The 19,568-nt window shown below is 45.0% G+C and overlaps 1 protein-coding gene across 2 annotated transcripts in view; it reads right to left on the bottom strand.

Moving 5' to 3' along the window:
* GRL (transcription activator) overlaps window positions 1–19,568 on the bottom strand; it is a 142,228-nt gene that overhangs the window by 19,279 nt on the left and 103,381 nt on the right. For both annotated transcript variants that reach the window (XM_087375549.1, XM_087375550.1), the window contains exons 15-19: window positions 13,759–13,952; window positions 13,331–13,476; window positions 12,572–12,653; window positions 12,335–12,445; window positions 12,131–12,256 (exon numbers count right to left, since the gene is read on the bottom strand). In XM_087375549.1, the coding sequence (XP_087231675.1) occupies window positions 12,131–12,256; window positions 12,335–12,445; window positions 12,572–12,653; window positions 13,331–13,476; window positions 13,759–13,952 (659 nt within the window). The remainder of the gene's footprint in view (window positions 1–12,130; window positions 12,257–12,334; window positions 12,446–12,571; window positions 12,654–13,330; window positions 13,477–13,758; window positions 13,953–19,568) is intronic.

Below are 19,568 nucleotides of genomic sequence, written 5' to 3'. Positions count from 1 at the left end.
GCTTGTGCTCCGGGAGCAGCAGTACATCCAATCGACCAATCACTGCAGGCTGAAGTTCCTGACGCAAAATGAGCTTCCTGGGGCCACGGGTACTCGAAGAGTGAAACCCGTTCACATTCCAGGATACGAGGTGTAGGCTCATGGAGAGGGATGGGGGGCTGCGAACAGCTGTCTGCTCGCAGAAGAAGTCGAAGAAGAATCAGACAGATCGGAGTGGAGGCGCTGCCGCTTGTGAGAAGGTTTGGAGGGGGAGACGGGGTCGTCCTGCCCGTTCTTCAACACCTTCAGCAAAGGCGAGAGGCCTCTAGTGCCATGAACAAATGCTTTCTCGAGCCAGCTCGAGATCTCTGAAGCAGTCATCCCGTAGAAGGTTCGGAGTTTCTGTTGGGACCAAGCTCTGACATCCTGGGGAAGAGGCCATGCCAGGGGGGGTCTGAGGATCACGATCAATCGGAAACGTTTGGCAGCGCAACGCCACCGCAAGCGCACATCGCCCTCGGACCACTGAGTCTCGAGGAGCTGCCCACCGGACGGGCCTATCCAGGAGCAAATCTGGGCGTGTGTCTGCTCTCTGAGAGCCTCCCACACCGAGTCGTCTGTCCAGGTCTCTGTGCCATCGCTGAGGAACGTGAAGGCGAAGCTAGGGCCATCCCTGGGAGCCAAGGCACCAATCCTCCCATCCGCCCCTTTGCGGAGCATGAAGATACTAATGTCGAGACAAGCCGGGAAGGTCCCAAGGTCGGCCACATCCAGGTAGTCCCAGGGGCCAGATCTGTAAAAGTCTCGAGGGAGCTCTCTCTCCTGGAGCTGAGACCCAGCTGAGTCTGCCACTGAGGGGCTAGCGGGAAGGGAAACCTGCTCCACTGGTGGTACAGACACCGGGTGTCCTGCAAGCGGGGGAGGAGGGGGAGGAGGCTGCGGGATAGGCGACTTGGGCTCCACGGAGGCGACTGGCGGAGAAGGTGGAGGAGGTGGAGCGGAGGCTGCACTCGGCTGGGAAGGCGACGGTGCAGCTAACTCTGTAGGACGGGCGAGGGGAGCAGGGGGGGAGGGGGATCGGGATGCATCTGGAACTGGGGCTGAGAGGGAGGGGGAGGGGGAGGGGACTGAGGAAAAGGAGGCGGGGGCTGAAACTGCGGGGCGGGCGAAGGGGGGGGAAACTGGGGAAACCGGGGAGAAGGCGGGGGGGTGGGAGAGAGGAGGATCTGAGGCTGTGGAGGGCGGGCTGCCGTCGAAGAAGAGGCTCTCCCAGGTCCCTGGGGCATCTGCCTATCAGGCCTGTGGAGTGCTGCTGCAGGAATGGTGACCTCTGCCTCCTTGCCTTTATCCGAAATCTTCTTATTCTTTCCTCTTTTCCTTCGAACCTCGGTCCAACCGCCCACTACCTCTGGCCCAGGCTCCGACTGCCTCGGCTCCTCCTGACGTGGCTGTCCGGGGGGGGGAGGTGGGGACGGAGGGGGCGGGGGCGGGGAGGGTCGAGACGAGCTGGCAAAGCGTGGACAAGTAGCCGCCAAGTGCCCAAAGCCATGGCACCGCAGGCACTGACCTGGCTGTCCGGTGACTATCATGCTCTGGGTGATACTGCCGGCACCTGTAACGATCTCGATCACTGCAGGGAGAGTCGCAGGATCCGCCACAGCCACACGGACTCGGGGAGCTCCTGCCGTGGTCACCGCGTCGGCAAAGGTGTCGTGCATAACCCAGCCAAAATGGGAGCCCAAGTCCCTGACAATCGGCCGCAGCTCAGTAGCAAGCCCTGGAAAAACGAGTGTCACTGGGTGGCGAGGTATACGGAACCGAGTGTCGAAATCCGCTGCGCTGAAACCACGGTACCACGGGACTATCATGATGATCTTCCCATCCACCGATGTGGGGGAACCGGCAATCAGATTGCTCGCAGCTTTCTCACTGGAGAGTTTGAGCCAGAAGATGCCCCTTCCCATAAGGGCCACCTCCTCGATATGGCCATCCTCTAGCAAGAGAGTGGACTGGAGCCAGTCCCTGATGGTAGACCTGGAGGGGGAGTGTCCAATGACTCTACCGTAAACAGAGGTACGAGCAAAGTCACTGGCTACCTCCTGAACACGAGATGATTGTTGCTCTGTCAGGATAACGCGGTAGGCATCTGGAGAGGGAGGGTCCGACTGGGCCTCCGGATCCGGGCTGGGGGCCGCCATACCGCCAAGACTAACTGCAAGCTTCCGATGAAGAAAAACAGGCTGCCACCCAAGAAGAGATGAAGCGGCGGTGGAGCCTGGGGGTGAGGCGGCGAGGCGGGATGGAGCGGAGGGGGCGGCTGGAGCGGAGGGGGCGGCTGGAGTGGCGGCGAGGCGAGGATGGAGCGGAGGCGGGCGAGGCGAGGCGGGATGGAGCGGAGGCGGGCGAGGCGAGGCGAGGCGGGATGGAGCGGAGGGGGCGAGGCGAGGCGGGATGGAGCGGAGGCGGGCGAGGATGGAGCGGAGGCGGGCGAGGCGAGGCGGGATGGAGCGGAGGCGGGCGAGGCGAGGCGAGGCGGGCTGGAGCGGAGGCGGGCGAGGCGAGGCGGGATGGAGCGGAGGGGGGGGCTGGAGCGGCGGCGAGGGGGGGGGGGGTTGGAGCGGGGGCGAGGGGCGGGTTGGAGCGAGGGGGCGGGATGGAGCGGAGGTAAGGGGCGGGGATGGAACGAGGGGGCGGGATGGAGCGAGGGGCGGCTGGAGCGAGGGGCGGAGGTGAGGCGAGGGGCGGAGGTGAGGCGAGGGGCGGGATGGAGCGAGGGGCGGAGGTGAGGCGAGGGGTAGCGGGGTGCCGGCGGGGGGGGAGGAGAGGGGACGGGGGTCGAGGGCGGACGGGAGGGGTGGAGGTGGACGCGGCGAGGGGGGGGGGGGGGAGCGAAGGGGAGGTAGGGGCTAACGGCGAGGGGGGGAGGGGAAGCTCGTAGGAGCTGATACTACCTCCGGATTTCTTGGTTGCTTAAGCTTATGCTGATCATTCTTTCTTTACCTCGAAGAATACGCCCCATGATCTTGGTGCCTTGATGCAGGCCCTCTCTATTTATGGTTTGATTCTGCCACCAGTGGTTCATTAGAGGTCGAATCATCATCAATCTCAAGTATCATTCTGACCTTTGCCCTTGATTTGGCTTTGCACACACTCTGATGCCCCACAGTCCATTTTTCACCACAAAGATAGCACAGATTCTTTGTTTATTTCATCCATAAGGGCCTGAGATAATTGCTTCACCAACTTCTCTTTTTTATCAGTAGCCAAGCCATCCTTTAAAGGAGATTTGAAAGATGCCTTTGCATCCTCACCCTTATAAGCCTTTGTATGCCCCATATTGCTGCCATACACTGTAGAATACGCAGGTGGCCTGTCTTCATCGCTTGGGCTGCCTTTGATTGAATGCTTGGTGCCAAAATGGCTGGTCTTCATGTTAATTTTCGGAAGTCTAAGCTGCTCCCTTTGCATTTCAAAGATTGGCATAGTCTATTATGGCCCGGGGATATCATTCCACCCACTCAGTTTGTTCGTCATCTTGGTTACCCTTTGGGGTGGGAACTCACTCACCGACAACAAACTGATTGGGTTTTGGCTAAGCTTCGGAAAAAGCTTGAGTATTGGAAACTGGCAACCTGGCCTTTGCACGTTTGTCTTCGAATAGTGCAGTCCATCCTTGTGGCATATATTCAATTTTCCTTGCCATTGATCATGTTCACTAAGGCAGATCTTACATCTTTCATGTCCGTCTTTATGGAACTCTTCTGGCGATCCAAACATGGCAGAAAAAGTCTCAGGCTGCTTTCAATGCATCACATTTGTTCTCCCAAGATGCATGGTGGATTGAACATCACGGATATTCATGTGCATATTCTTGCCAACAGGGGGAAAATGTTGCTGCAATTTCTGCAAGGTGATCAGCCTTTGGCTCTTATGATTAGGACTCTGGTCACTCATATCAGTATTTCTGCGTTTGGTCATTGGCAACTTGATCACTGGGATTTCTTTTTTGGCTGCATTGATGGCACTTTGCCTGGATGCCCTTTTGTCTCCCGCTTGCTTCTTGATTGGAAGCATGTTCTTTCTCATCTAGAATGGAATGGACGGCAATCTTTGCTTGGGAATTCTTTGAGAGCTGAAAGCATTCACTGGTCGAAAGTCTTTCACCCTCCCTACGGGTATCGTCAAATCCTGAACGCATAAAATCATAAACCAGTTAAGCCTCAACGGAGGCATGCACAAGGTCATCCTACCCAAATCCTGCTTTTTCTTCTTGTGCGAATAAGTCTTCACTGAAGCCATGAAGAAAGCAAAACTGAAGATGAAAAAACAGCAAGAAAAGAAAGCCCAGAAGCAGAGGAAAAAAACAGCAGAAGAAAAGCTGTATGCACAGGGAGAGGCAAAAGGCAAAAAAACCTAGGAGGCTCGAGAGGAAAGGAACAAAAGGGCAGAGCAAAGGACTGGCGATCAACATCGAGCAGTGAACGTGCAACAGGTACAAAAAAAGTACAGGCAAGCATATTGTACAATAGGTACAGAACCTAGACGGAAGAAGTACGGACGAACTGACCATACAACCCAACACCAGCAGGCAGGCCACAGGCTTGGCAAAACCAATACAGAACAGGGACGGGCACCTATACGGGATTACTGTACAACTTGTACGGGTAACCGTACATCAGGTACGGACAGTCTGCAGTGGCACGACGGCTGCTGGAAGGGAGTTGGTGCTGACAAGCTTGCGAAGGAGGCAAAGAAACCCTAGACGAGACTGGGGCACTACGCAAAGCTCCATCTCTCTCTCTCTCTCTCTCTCTCTCTCACACACACACACACACACACACACACACTTTTTCTTTTTTTTTTAATGAAATCTTTGATTGATTATATTATATAAGTAGCAACCTCAAAATAAGGTGCTACAATTACATCAACTGAAAATTTCAGTATATGCCAAAAAGACCTCATGATCTATGCAGCGGGTCTGCAAGCAATCAAAGAAAGATTGCTGTAGAGAACGCCTAAAAAAGCCAAACAGAGAGAAAGTAGGATCACCAAGACTTTGCAATTCCTATATGTCCATAAAGTCCATAGTGCCCAATAACGAACCCAAACGAAGAAAAGATGAAACTCCGATCTGGATGGATGAAACCCAAACAGCCAAAAGAACTTCCCAAACGGAACAGATGGGAATCTCGCTTGCAAGCGCTGTCAAAGTAGATTTAAAAACTCACGAGAGCACGGACAATGCCAAAACAAGTGAGGCAAAGTCTCCGAAGAAGCAGAACATCTGTGGCAAAGTGCGGGAGCAATGTGTCGATGAGCTAATAGCTGTCCAGATAGAAACACTCCCAAAATAACTCGCCAAAAGAAAACCTGTCGCCGAAGCGGTACTTTATAGGCCCAATGTTGTTGTAACCTTTTCCTCCACCACTTGGTTGGGCGATGCATTCGCCAAACAGAATCACCTCTCTCTAAAACCCAAGGTTGAGGCAAAAGGATTTTATACAATGCAGGTACACTAATCTGAGATAGCCTCAAAGGACGAGAAGAGGACCCTGGAGAAGTCAAAGTCCAATCTTCCAGCCAATCAAGTTCCAAAGGAGGAATCGGAACAAAAGGCGAAAGCATAGAAGTAATTTGTCGCCACAAAGGACGATAATGAGAGCCCAATCCATATGTAGTGGCTGCTAGAGAAAAGGGGAGCACAGTACCAACATCATCTATAACATCAGCAACCGAGATGATGCCTTTAAACGAGACAAAGTAGGAACGTTGAGGTTCATGTAAAGCCAAGGGAGGCTAAAAGACTTTTGACCAGTGAATGCTTTCAGCTCTCAAAGAATTTCCAAGAAAAGATTGGCGTCCATTCCATTCCAGATGAGAAAGAACATGCTTCCAGTCAAGAAGCAAGCGGGAGACAAAAGGGCAGCCAGGCAAAGTGCCATCAGTGCAGCCAAAAAAGAAATCCCATTAATCGAGTTGCTAATGACCAAACGCAGAAATACTGATATGAGTGACCAGAGTCCTAATCATAAGAGCCCAAGGCTGATCACCTTGCTGAACTTGCAGCAACATTTTTCCCATGTGGGCAAGAATATGCACATGAATATCCGTGATGTTCAATCCACCATGCATCTTGGGAGAACAAATGTGATGCATCGAAAGCAACCTGAGACTTTTTCTGCCATGTTTGGATCGCCATAAGATTTGCATAAAGATAGACAAGAAAGATGTAAGATCTGCCTTAGTGAACATGATCAATGGCAAGTAAAATTGAATATATGCCACAAGGATGGACTGCACTATTCGAAGACGAACGTGCAAAGGCCATGTTGCTAGTCTCCAATACTCAAGCTTTTTCCGAAACTTAGCCAAAACCCAATCAGTTTATTGTCGGCGAGTGAGTTCCCACCCCAAAGGGTAACCAAGATGACGAACAAACTGAGCGGGTGGAATGATATCCTCGGGCCATAATAGACTATGCCAGTCTTTGGAATGGAAAGGGAGCGACTTAGACTTCTGAAAATTAACATGAAGATCATGGGGCGTATTCTTCAGAGTAAAGAAAGAATCATCAACATAAGCTTGAGCAACCATGCTGCAATTAGCATCCAATTCCAAGCCATGAAGTGATCCTGTAGCCACAAGATGATCAATATATTGTAGCAATGGCATACAGTAAAGCACTGAGAGGGCATCCCTGGCGGACCGAACAACGAAGAGTCCACTCATCACAGATATCCCCAGAAAGAATGCAAGCCGCATTGCTATCTCTGTAAAGCCAATAAATAACCTGCTGCATTTTTTGTCCAAACCCCAAAGCTCGCATAGTTTGCGAGATGAAATCCCATTGAACTGTGTCAAGGGCTTTTGCAATATCTACCTACAAGAGTAGAACATCATGCTACGTGTATTTGGCATATTCAATCCCAATATAAGCATTGGCAATGTTATCTGTCATATGGCGACGTGGAACAAAGCCATATTGGGAGGGATGCAACCCATCATGCAAATAACCTTTAATCCGATCAACCACCATTTTAGCAATGATCTTGTAAATGATTGGCATGAGCGTGATTGGCCTCCAATCACCAAGTGAATCACATAGCTGCTTCTTTGGAATCAGCTTGAGAAGACCCTTTTTCCATGGCACAAGCATATGCTGATTTCACATGCTGATTTCACCATGCTATATTTACTATTTGCAGCAAGGTGAATTTAAGAAGATCCCAGAATGCAAGAAAGAATTCAACAGTGAGACCATTCCATACTGGAGATTTCCATCTGTCACAGGATCTCAGTGCATCAGACAATTCCCTTTCAGTGAAGGGATGTTCAAGTTCCAAATCCTGAGCATCAGACAGAATTGGATGAATATTCTGCAAAAGAAGTTGACATGCAGATACGACCCGAGGAGGAAGAGTATCCACATGCCCAAAATGAGTGGAGAAGTGATGCACACATAAATCAGCAAGCTCTAAACGAGATGTTGACCAAGAACCATCGGCAGCCTGTCTTTTATAGTGTAAACTCTTAAAAAATTGCTTGGAAGAGCAGCCTTTATCTAGAAAAGCCCGATCGGGTTTCCATTTAGCAAGCTTTCTGCGATCATTGGATTAAGAGAGAATTGAGCCTGACATAAGAGCATGCTTTCCTCTGAAGACAAAGGGCGAAGATGAGCAAGCTCACTCAAACTCTGACAAGTAAGTTTGGACAATCTCCCTTGTGGCTTGCATATAGGATTTGCCATAATCTCGAATAACTGCTTGCATCCGAGTAACAAAAGCCCACCAGGCATAATCCAAACCAATGTGTATTTGACGAGAGAGAGGCTGAATAGCATCAGAGGCCAAGGCTTTAAAGTCAACATGCTCCAGATAACTATTATTAATCAGCAAAAGCCTTCAGCAAGGCAATCTGTCAGTGGAAAATTCATGTAAGGAAAGCCTCAACCAAAGAGAAGCATGATCCGAATGTGTGAAAGCATGATCAACCCAATTTGACAAGTAAAGGCATCACAATGCTGTGAATCAACCTAATACCATGTGTCCAAGCATGCCCGATAAGAGGATTGAGCATTATGCTGAAAGGTATAGCCCGGAAGCATAGGCTGTAATTCCTTCCAGAGATCAACCAGGCGCAATTGAAGCAAAAAATCAGAGCATGCCTGCGTTTCAAAAGCCAACATATGAGTGTGGCCTGAGGTGCTATCACCCGATTGAGGGGCATTATTAAAGTCACCACAAATGAAGGCATGTTGTCGCCATGGATAAGTATGCATGATGGCAGCCCAGATCAAAGCTCTATCACGATGCGCGCATGAAACATTGGATTTTTAGCAATGGCCATGCAACCTTGATTGTCACACCTCAGCACAGTTGCCTCATCCTCTTGCACTCCCATGTGCCATAAGATCCTCCTCAGCCACACTGCTTTACAAGCAGCAAAACATGCTGCCTTGTACTCAGCTTCGGTAGAAGACAATGCCACTGTTGATTGTTTCTTACTAATCCAAGAGAAGATACCTGAACCTAAAGAGAAACAATATCTAGAAACTGATTTCGTAGAATCATCATCTCCAGCCCAATCTGAGTCACAATGACCAGCCAAGGAAGTGCCCGTACCATAGGTGATGCCATAATCAAGAGTGCCCTTCAAATAGTTGAGACTGCATCCCTACATTCTAATGATTCTCCCGGGGCTTATTAGAGAACCTACTCAAAACGCCAACAGCAAAACTGATGTCCGGTTTGGTTTTGCACAGATAAATGAGACTGCCGACCAAATTCCTGTACCTCCTGATGTCTGCTGGTGGTGAGGAATCCTCCATAGACATATCACATTTACCTCCATAGGTGTAGCTATCTCCTTGCACTCGGACATACCAAATGCCTTCAAGATCTCCCTTGCATATTTCTGCTGAGAGATGAAGATCTTGCCTGGCTCTTGCTAGGACTTCAATCCCCAAATAGTAGTGCATCAAGCCTAAGTCTGTCATCTCAAACTCTGTGCTCAACGCCTTTCTAGTCTGCTGGATCATGTCTTCATAGTCACCTGTAATAAGGAGATCATCCACATATAGAACAATAATAGCAGATTTTCCACCTTTCCTGTACACATACAAGTTAGCATCTGAGGCATATCTTTTGAAGTTTAATTTATGAAAGAATTTGTCTGTCTATTAGTACCATGCTCTTGGGGCCTGTTTCAGCCCCGTACAGAGCCTTCTTCAGCTTACATACCTTGTTCTCAGAATGGGGGGCCTCAAACCTAGGTGCCTGAGCCAGATACACCTCCTCCTTAAGGTCACCATTCAAGAATGTTGATTTAACATCCGTTTGATAAATTGGCCACTTTTTATGAGCAGCCACCGATAGTACTGTGCGAATAATGGTCATTCTGGCAGTCGGAGTGAAAGATTCCTGAAAATCAAACCCTTCAACCTGCAAAAAACCTTGTGCAACAATCTGGCTTTGTACTTTTCCAAAGTCCCATCGGCCTTGTACTTTACCTTCCAAACCCACTTGGTGCCAATAACCCTTCTGTTGGGTGGTCGATCTACCAGCTCTGAAGTTTCATTCTTCATGATGCTGTCATACTTGCATAGCATTTTTCCAATCTCGTTTTGCAAGTGCTTTCTCCAAACTTGCACGCTCCTTTACTTCTGCAAAAATCTCAGCCATCAAGGCCATATTGACTATGTGAGCAGAAGCCGTCCTTTGCTCCTCGATTTTGTGAGACGGCCTTGGTCCATCTGCATGCTGCTCAAGAGACATAGGCATCTGGTTATCATGGTCATAGAGCTACCTTAGCCATCGCAACAATGGATTTTCCGATGGTGTAACAATAGGTTGGTGACTTATACCTTCATCATCTGATATTTCCTCCTCCTTTATAGCTCCTAGGACAGGTCCATAGTGAATTACCTCTTCGCTTGATGATAAAGTGGAAGAGCTCTTCTCTACCTCCACTGCATGTATATTTGAAAAACACCCCATTTTATTTGTAAAGTTGTTATTTTTGGTTTTTTTTCTTGGGTTGTCTACGTCTGCATTTCCACCTCAATGTATGGGCCTCTGCCCTAGGATGAAGCATCAACCTGAGGAGAGGATAAAAGTGCAGCAACTTCTTCAAGAAACAAGATCCGATTTGCAGTCACAGCAGCCCAGGTCAAGCCAACACCAGAGTTTTCAGCAGGTGTTTTCCCATGAGAGGATGCACCACTCCAAGTCCGAGAAGGAAAGGTTGCCTGGGGGAGATCACTTTGCGAGGAGTTTGTCATCCATCAGTCGAAATTTTTTCCCCCTTCCCCTGAGGTGGAAAGGGCAAAGACACAAGAAAAGAAGCATTACCATTTGAGACAACCAGGGCTTTGCCTTTGTCTTCAACAGAGAAAATTTGTTTGACCCCTTTGTTTTTTACCATAGAAGAGGCATTTGCATTCTTATTCAAAGGCTGAACCATTTCAGCTTGCACTGGCATCCGTGGAGCTCGGGAAGGGCATTGTGAAGCCATGTACCCAAATTGCTTGCATTCAGGGCAAGCACCTGCAAGTAGCCCCCACTTAATCTTGTAAAAGGCACTCCCCATGGAAACATTATTCACACTAACCGAATATGAAGCTGGAGTGGGATGATCCGTATCTCACAAAATGCAGAAGCAATTCGAATTTCCATTGGGTCGTGGTAGACATACCACCTTACCGAGGGAAGCTGCAATTTTAGGTAGAAGAGAAGACAACCATTAAGGAAAATCCACAACTTCTACCCAAACAGGGCAACGATGTCGAATCAATGCTTGATAATCCTAAGTGGGAGACCAGGGCAGGACATGGACCATCTGCTGGCCATAGAAGAGAGGAGAGTGCTCCAGCAAAACCTGACGGTGTTCCTCATCAGCCATGATGATCTCAACAAAGCCCCTCGCTGCATAATAAACTTTTTTGACATAACAACCACCTAGGGTTCGAGTCAACCAATTCCCAACATCTGCTGCAGCAGACATCCGTCCTGAGAAGAAAATTATAATGGCATGCTTTGCATACTCCTTAACTCGATCAAATATATCATCCACTTCCACCATAATGCCATTGGTGGGAAATGGATCTTTCCAACCTTTGCGGGTGTCTTCAAACCCTTCATGCATTACCTCATAAACAAGTTGAGTCTCAGTAGAGTCATGAAGGGAATCATATGAATCCATCACCTCTTTTTATTTCTTGTTGGAAACCGACTTGTCTTTGTGAAAGGTTTTCTCATAAGAATAATCCACCATTCGAGTTAAGGAAAAGGCTTGGAAGCAGCAACGCTTTACAAGGAGGAAAGCACAGCAAGTACAAAACCATACGGACAAAACTGTACGAACTTTTCCTTGCTGTATGGACAAAATCGTACAGATTTTATTTTTTACTTTTTTTTTGAATTTTTTGTCAACAAAACTATACGGATTTTTTTCGACTGTACGGATTTTCCCTGGTTGTACGAACAAAATCGTACGGATTTTTGACAGCACGAAAAAAAAAATCCGAATTTTCTGACAGAGCGTACGGACACAAAACGGGCGTCACACACACGCGCGCACACACACACTCAATCTGTTACACACTACTCTCTCTCTCTCTCTCTCTCTCTCTCTCTCTCTCTTTTTCTACACAGACACTGAAAACACAGTGAAGCAGCGGAGGGGGAGTAAGCATCACTAGAGCCTTAACAACCCCAGCAACAAAAATTCCAATAAGATTTCTACTTGAAGCTATCTACAGTTCTGAAATACAAGTCCTGCTCTAGACCAGACTTTGTTGTGTGGAGACTTCCAATTCGTCGCTCTAAATGCACTAGGCTTTCAACCATGGGGCAGCCTTTAGTATATAATAACACAAGACGAGTTCTTGAAATGCATACCACATCGAAAGTACATGGAAACGTGGCATGTTCAATACATTCCTTGCAATAAAATAAAAGCAAACATGTGCTTGCAACAAACATGAACAGAATCATCATTCAAAAATCTCAATTTTGCAACCACATCAGAAATATACTTAAGGAAACCATGGCATGTTCAATAGAACCTCGAATAAAGGAAAAGCAAACATAAACATAAACTGAGTTTGCTTGCAACAAACATGATTTGAAAATATCATTTTGTTATGTACCTTGTATTCCAGCGAACCAAAGCCTCCTTCAGAGTCTAAAATGTTTATAAGACCTTCAAAGCCGCCCATGATAGATTCAAGAACAGACTCTACAAATGATACTGTGTCGCGAGCTAGCATTGGTTGCTAAAATCCATGAACGAAAACAAGCATCAGAGAGCCTGTGTCAAATAAAATTTCTCAAATGAAGATTTAAAACAATACCTCTTCAGGTGCACTCGTATTGGCATTGTCTGGAAAGCTGATGGCAACACCAAGCCATGCACAGCAATGCTGGGGTCGTCCTTCTGGACCAAACATTGTGTGCCTAAAAACCTTCATCCATACATATTTCCAATCCATAACACAAAATTTAGCAATAAATTGGACATAAAGTAAAAATGGATTTAACTCAGAATGAAACGAGGATAAAGAATTCAGAGTGTCAACGAGAATACTTACTGTTGTAAGATGTTGACGATAAAAGTAAAGTATTTTCAGAGATGCATGCTGTGACAGCTGACCTTCTATGTCATCCACACTTCTGCAAAGAAAGAAATGCCAATAACCTGATAAACTGCAGGGGATACAATGATGCCATAAATATGATTGGATACCTTACAAACACATATGGAGTTAGATTCTCAGGTTTCTAAGGTTGTACATATTGACATCTTCTTATGGTTTACACATGAGGCAACACTAAACACGGCTTTTCTTGGTTTTAAAAAATACTCAAGTCCTAAACAGCTTTACAGTGGAATCGCACCAACAGTGGTATTTTGACTTGTTCACTCTTGTTGGGCAGAGTTCATTGTGTTTTTCCACACTATATATTTCCTTCGGGTTTCAGACAAAACTGACTTATGCGGAGGGGGACAGGTTGAAAGGCGGAAGGGAAAGAGAACTTCCTTTTATAGACTCTCCCAGTAAATATACAGAGTTCTTTCTGCCCACACAATCCTGTCCTCTGCATTAGGTTCTTTAGACAACTCTGAGCTTTAATGTTCAAAATCTTGCTACACTTCATGCATTACATTAGAGTCTACATTGTCTATCATTCAGAAAGTCAGTTTGCAGATTTAAAGGTGAGCCTTTTGTCATAGCTTGAGGCCTGTTTCATTTCAAAGAAACAATGCCAGACATCGATAATTAGAAAGCTTTCAAATTGCACTAATCACTCAAAGATACAACAAACAAGTTAAAAATCTCACGCCATACCTAGACCACAAATAAGCCATATTCCCCTCTGAAATGATGCTTTCTTTGCCAGTAGACATTGTTGCTTTCTCCAAATGCCTCACATTAATTGTTGATCGTGAGGATGACACAAGCATCAATAAGGAAATCCAATCCTTTCTAAATCCCTGGAACAAAATGAAAGGTATACGATAAAAACTTTCATAATCTCCAGTTTGTTGAAACAAAATCCAATCCTTTTTAAATCCCCTGAAACAAAATGAAAGGTGTACATCCAAACCATAGAGCTTTCATTATCTCCAATTTATTGAATATAGCATTCAAGCTTTAACATTTCCCTTCCAAGAGCATGCCCATGACACTAGAAGCTACACACAAATTTCAAGACAGGACAAACAGAAAGCCATACGGTCCAAAAGAAAAGGAACGATGATAATCAGACTACTTACAGATAGATTGATGTCCTCACTTAGCTCCTTCTCATTATGAAATTTTGGGAGGTTCTCCAGGAAGTCTGCCACAGATGCAAGTAGTTGTTGAAGTGGTGATTCTAGATCCAGGGCGACCATTCCAGGTGTGCCCATGAGAAATCTTACCCTCTCTGCTGCTCCAGCTAGAAAACCCAATGCATAACCCCTGATAGCTGCAGATAAGTAGTTAGCAGATCAAAACTAATGTTAACAAGTTACTAGAAATAAGTTTGTTCGCTGATACTCATGCATAGCACCATCCACTGGATAATATTATTATAAGAAAAGTGACAAGAACAACACTTTGAGAAATGGGGGAAAAACCAAACATTCAAAAAATCATAATACAAGAACAGCAGTACATTAGCTCAAATCAAGGGCAAAGGAGCCCCAGTAAGCAAAGCAAATCTTATGACCTCATCAGTTGTAACAGCCAATTCTTTTGCCGTTCGCTGCGACTAGAAACTGTCAGTTGATTTTGCGAGTTGTGTTATGCAGAGACTTACGATCAAGTCATGTGTTTGAGATTATTTTTTCATCCCAGACTGCATCAAGGACATTCTTGGATCCCAAAATCCATTCAACTCATTATATGGACAGCTCATCATGTCACCCCAAAATTCCTAGATGCTTCACTGCAAAAGTGGTTTGCTTGCTGTTTGTCATACATATGTGCATTTTCCTTTTCATATCCTCTAGGATTTCACAATTGATACTAGTCGTATCTTTGCCCCTAGGCAAATGACTGATCCAATATTCCTGACATTAATATGCACTTAAGCCCATTAAGCCATCTAGTCATCTCCAAACCCAACACCAAAGACCTTGATAGTGAAATCCTTGACCATAGTTACAATAAGCACAGTTACAACGAATCCCACTTTTACCTTTATATATGTTTTTTTGGGTCTCTCAAGCAAAGGTCATGCTGATTGCGACTGGAATGTAACATTCCTTCTGGCGTCATACATCAGCGTGAATCTGGTAAACAGATTCCGAGGAATGCTCAAATGATGAAAGTCACACCATGCAACCAGTGTCAAAGGTACCTTCCATTTCAAACTTGCATTTCTCGCCAGTCTAGGAATTTTGCCCATTTGCATTCAACATTCTCCCCTATGTCTTGTAACATAAGAATACCTTCAACAATTAATAAATCGATATGTTCAAAACATCTTTTCAATAACGAAACCGGAAATAATGGATGCACCTTGCAAGCATGTGGTAACTCTAACCTATAGGCTACCTTGCCTCTTCTTTTTAACTACGGCTCCCCATATCAGGACTTAGTCTGTGAAGGAATCCTAAGAAAAACTCTCCTCCATCAAATTCTCTAGAAGTTCTATTTTCATCCATTAAGTCTTAGCTCTGTCCATGGATGTTTTCTTTTAGCCAATGCTAGCATCTCCTACATCTAGATTACACAACCCACAGCACTAGGCACTTTCTCAAAAATCCCAACCGTAGTTGGATTAGTTGATCTAAACCCATAATTTAACTCAAAATGACCCATCCTTGTGGACAAATGCTTCCTATTATTATAAGCAAACTCAAGTAATGGCAACCACTTGTTCCATGTACTTTGCCTTAATGAAACATATACTCTCAACATATCCTCAAGAGTTTCAATGCATCAAATATTGCAGCCCAAGAATAACTCATAAATCTCATATCTCTATCTAATATTATGGATCTTGGTAATCCATGGAGATATAATATGTTACTCTCCTTGGTGGTGTTGAAATACACCCTTCATGGATGACCAATTCTCTTGGAAAGGTGGTGTATATAAACGTGCTTATTGTAGAAATATACCCGTAAGTACAAAGTCAAATTAATAAGAAAGGGATATAACATTAATGAGAATTAAAGACATCAAAACAATAGTCCACCACTTCGCAGGCAAAGGGAAGGCTACAGAAGTGGAAGTGTAGAGAAATTAAAACCCCGTAAGCCATCCAAAGTCTTAGATAAAGGCCAGGGAAGTGGAGCAACTCGGATATTAAGCAAAGAGATTGAAACTGAAAGCAGGAAGACTGGCAAGGATCCTAACCTTGCGGGGCATCTTGGTGAGTTGGTCGATCATTATCATATCCTTCTTACGTTCTTGACAAAAGGTATGAAACCCATGGAAATGCTCTCCCATCTATCTGATGGTATTTCCAAAGGTTGTAAGAGGCCAAATGGCTTTGCCTGCTCTATTTTACAGACACGAGAAACATTTGTGTTACATATTCATGAAAATGCTTTTCCATCTTTGGTGAAACTAGGTCATGTTTTACAATCTCATATGTCTTCTCCACTCCTAGATGCCCCTAGAATATTCAACCCCCCATGCAATTTGGCAAACATAACCGTTGTACTAGAAGCAAGCGCAAACTTTTCCTGCCAAGCTTTGAACGCCAAAAAAATTCCATGATGGCGGACATAAAGGATGTAATATCTCCTTTAATAAAAAAGATCAATGGCAGATAAAATTGAATATAGCCACTAAATAGACTGAACAATTCTAAGCCGGACATGCAAAGGCCAAGTCACTAACTTCCAATATTCCAACTTTTTTCTTAATTTGACAAAAACCCAGTCAATCTGTTGACAACGAGCAATTGACCAACCCAAAGGATAACCAAGATGGCATACCAACTGATTAGGCGGGACAATTTCCCCCAGCCATATCAGACTATGCCAATCCTTCGGATGCAAAGGCAACAAGTGAGATTTCTGGAAATTGACATGAAGGCCAGCAGCCAGGCGATATAATGAAAGAGCCTGCATAAGGGAAGTTTCAGTATTCTATGGCGCAAAAAATGAATCATCTGCATAGGCCTGAGCAACTAAAGGACGACTTCTAGGAACATGCAAGCCATGTAACATGTCAGCCACCACCAAATGATCAATATATTGAAGCATAGGATGCGTGGGTCTAGCATATAAAATAGCACTAAGAGGACAGCCCTAGCGAACTAAGCAACGGAGCGTCCAAGCTTCAGAGGTATCCCCCAACAAGATGCATGCAGCTTTGTTGTCAATGTAGAGCCAAAAGATGATATGCTGTAATTTCTGACTAAAGCCCAAAGCTCGCATGGTGTGAGCTATAAAATCCCATTGGATGGTGTCAAAAGCCTTTGCAATATCTACTTGCAACAAGAGAACATCCTGTTCAGTATATTTGTCATACTCAATCCCAATATAGGAATTTACAATATTGTCGGTTATGTGCCTGCGAGGAATAAAACCATATTGTGCCGGATGAAGGCCCTCATGCAAGTATTCTTTGATACGATCAACGACCATTTTGGTGATGATCTTATAAATAACAGGCATCAAAGTGATAGGCCTCCAATCAACCAATGATTCACAGATTGGCTTCTTGGGCAGAAGTTTTACAAGCCCTTTCTTCCAAGAATCCGGCATGTATTGATTGTGCCAAGCACTATTTATCATTTGCAGCAAAGGAGATTTGAGGAGATCCCAATATGCCAAGAAGAATTCAACCGTGAGACCATCCCAACCAGGAGATTTCCATCTACCAGCAGAGTCTCTCTCTCTCTCACACACACACGCGCGCGCTGTATGTATATTTGTTCAGACTATCTTTTCAATCTTGGGCTTTGAGTACACATAAAACATATACCACCTTCAAAACTCTGAACTCGAAACTGTAACCAGCTAACAACGTGAAGTCAAAACAAACTGTAAAAACAGCTATCTGGTCCAATTTGCAACCCAATAATGAAATTCATTTCTGAAAACACCACTGGAGATATTCAGTTTAACGAGCTTTGCCTCTTGCTATAATGTCATGAACCCTATAAATCTCTTTCGCACATACAAACACCCAAACCGTCAAACAATGCATGATGCCTTCAATGTAGATATGCCCAAACGAAGCGCATAGATGCCAGCTGTTCAACTCTAAAACTCCTCCTATGCGCTCAACCTGCACCTAGTAGTTATTGCAAATTCAATGCCCAAATGCACTTTGTCAGATAGCACACACTCAAGTGTGTGGCAACTTTTTGGAGACCCTTTACTATTAGACGTTCCAAAATAAGGCTGGGTAAAGCCTTCCAAGAGTCCTAACACACGAATTCACTCGCAGAAAATGAAAACGTAGAGTTCCCAATATTGACCAAACCAGTCCAATCCACTCTTCAGCAATGAGACCTTACGTTTTTCTACCCATTTGCCGTCTATCTTAGCTCCAATTCAAAAATGTAACAGCCATTTCTTTTGCTGTTTGCTGAGACTTGAAACGGCAAACGTACGCTAACTCACGCATGTTTGAGAATTTTTTTCCTCCCAATCTGTGCGACGGACTTTCTTGCATCCCATAATCTATGCAATTCATTAGATAGACAGCTCATCACATCGCCCCCAAACCCTTACATGGCTTACTTTCCAATTTTTTTGCTTGCTACTTGTCATGCATATGTGCATTTTCCTTTTCATGTCCTCTAAGACTTCACAATTAATATTCTTGTCATTTCTTTTGCCCTAGACACATTGGTCATCCAACAGTCCTCGACATGAATATGCACATTGGCCTATCAACCATTTAGTCATTAAAGCCAACACCGAAGACCTTGACCATGCTTTAAATAAGCACACTTACAACAACTCACATCTTTACGTTTATATATATTTTGTGTCTCTCTAAGGACTTCGTGTCAACCAATCCCTCCAAGGTCATGATATATTCTGACTGGAATCTAACATCAGTGATGCACAAGAGTAACCTTTCCTCAAGGTTTTGCAACGTTATCAATCCCTTTAGGACAAAAAAACTCACATTATTATCACCCCCAAAAGTATCGAGCAAAAAAGAACATATGATTCCCGTGCTAACATCTATGAAAATATATCACCATATCCTGCTCACAACCCATGGAATAGATGGGAAAAAGTAAAAGTTTAAATTCATTTGAGGATCACATATCATTTCTTTTTCTTTTTCTGTGGATTGAGATATACCCGGAGGCTGCTGCACTCCCACGCAGCCAGCTTTTCTCCGACCATAGATGACAAACAGACTCGTTGCTTGAGCCAGTCTCCCCCTGCCCCTTGGACTATTTATTTAGTTCTATTTCATTGCTGTCATTCTCATCATACTTGATCAAATCTCTCAGAATAAAGATACTAACGTTTGCACCAACTTCACATCACTATGTTTGGTGGGTTGCAGTTTGAGTGAGACAAATCTTCTGCCCCACTCTTGTCCATTCTTAAAGGCTGAACCAACATAATTTTCTGCCATATATTGTTACTTTTGTATCGATCTTTGAGGGTGAGCAATAGAATATGGGCACTTAATTCAGAACTTTCTTTAAGCATGCAGGGACAATTACACAAAATTCCTACCACTACATGAACCAAGGGAGAATCCTGGCCCAATATTCAAGAGAAGATAACCCCTTACTCTGGCATCAAAATGGAAGCACAGATTTTCCCTCTTTCTACAAAACAAGCAGCTTATTACCAGCAGTACGATTACACAAGAGCTCCATATCGAGAATGCTAGGATCTCTCCATGACCACAAGGAAGAGGAATCAAAACTCTGAAGCGGAGTTACATGTTATTTTTACAAACAAGGATTCAGCTGCACTGCTTAGAATGTAAGATGATAGTAGATACTTTATATTCCTTCCTACAGTGTCTCTTATCCATAGATTACACTCACTTATAAGAAAGCTTGATGAAACCAGATTCCTTGTGAAAGTATATTTAAAGTACACAGACAATACATAAAAATTTTAGCCTTGTCCATTGCTTTCATAGAATGGAGGGA

This window comes from Dipteris shenzhenensis, chromosome 6, assembly GCF_047967505.1.
Source record: "Dipteris shenzhenensis isolate YYH24624 ecotype China chromosome 6, Dip_SZ_1.0, whole genome shotgun sequence".
NCBI classification, from domain to species: domain Eukaryota; kingdom Viridiplantae; phylum Streptophyta; class Polypodiopsida; order Gleicheniales; family Dipteridaceae; genus Dipteris; species Dipteris shenzhenensis.
This window is presented reverse-complemented; position numbering and strand designations above follow the sequence as displayed.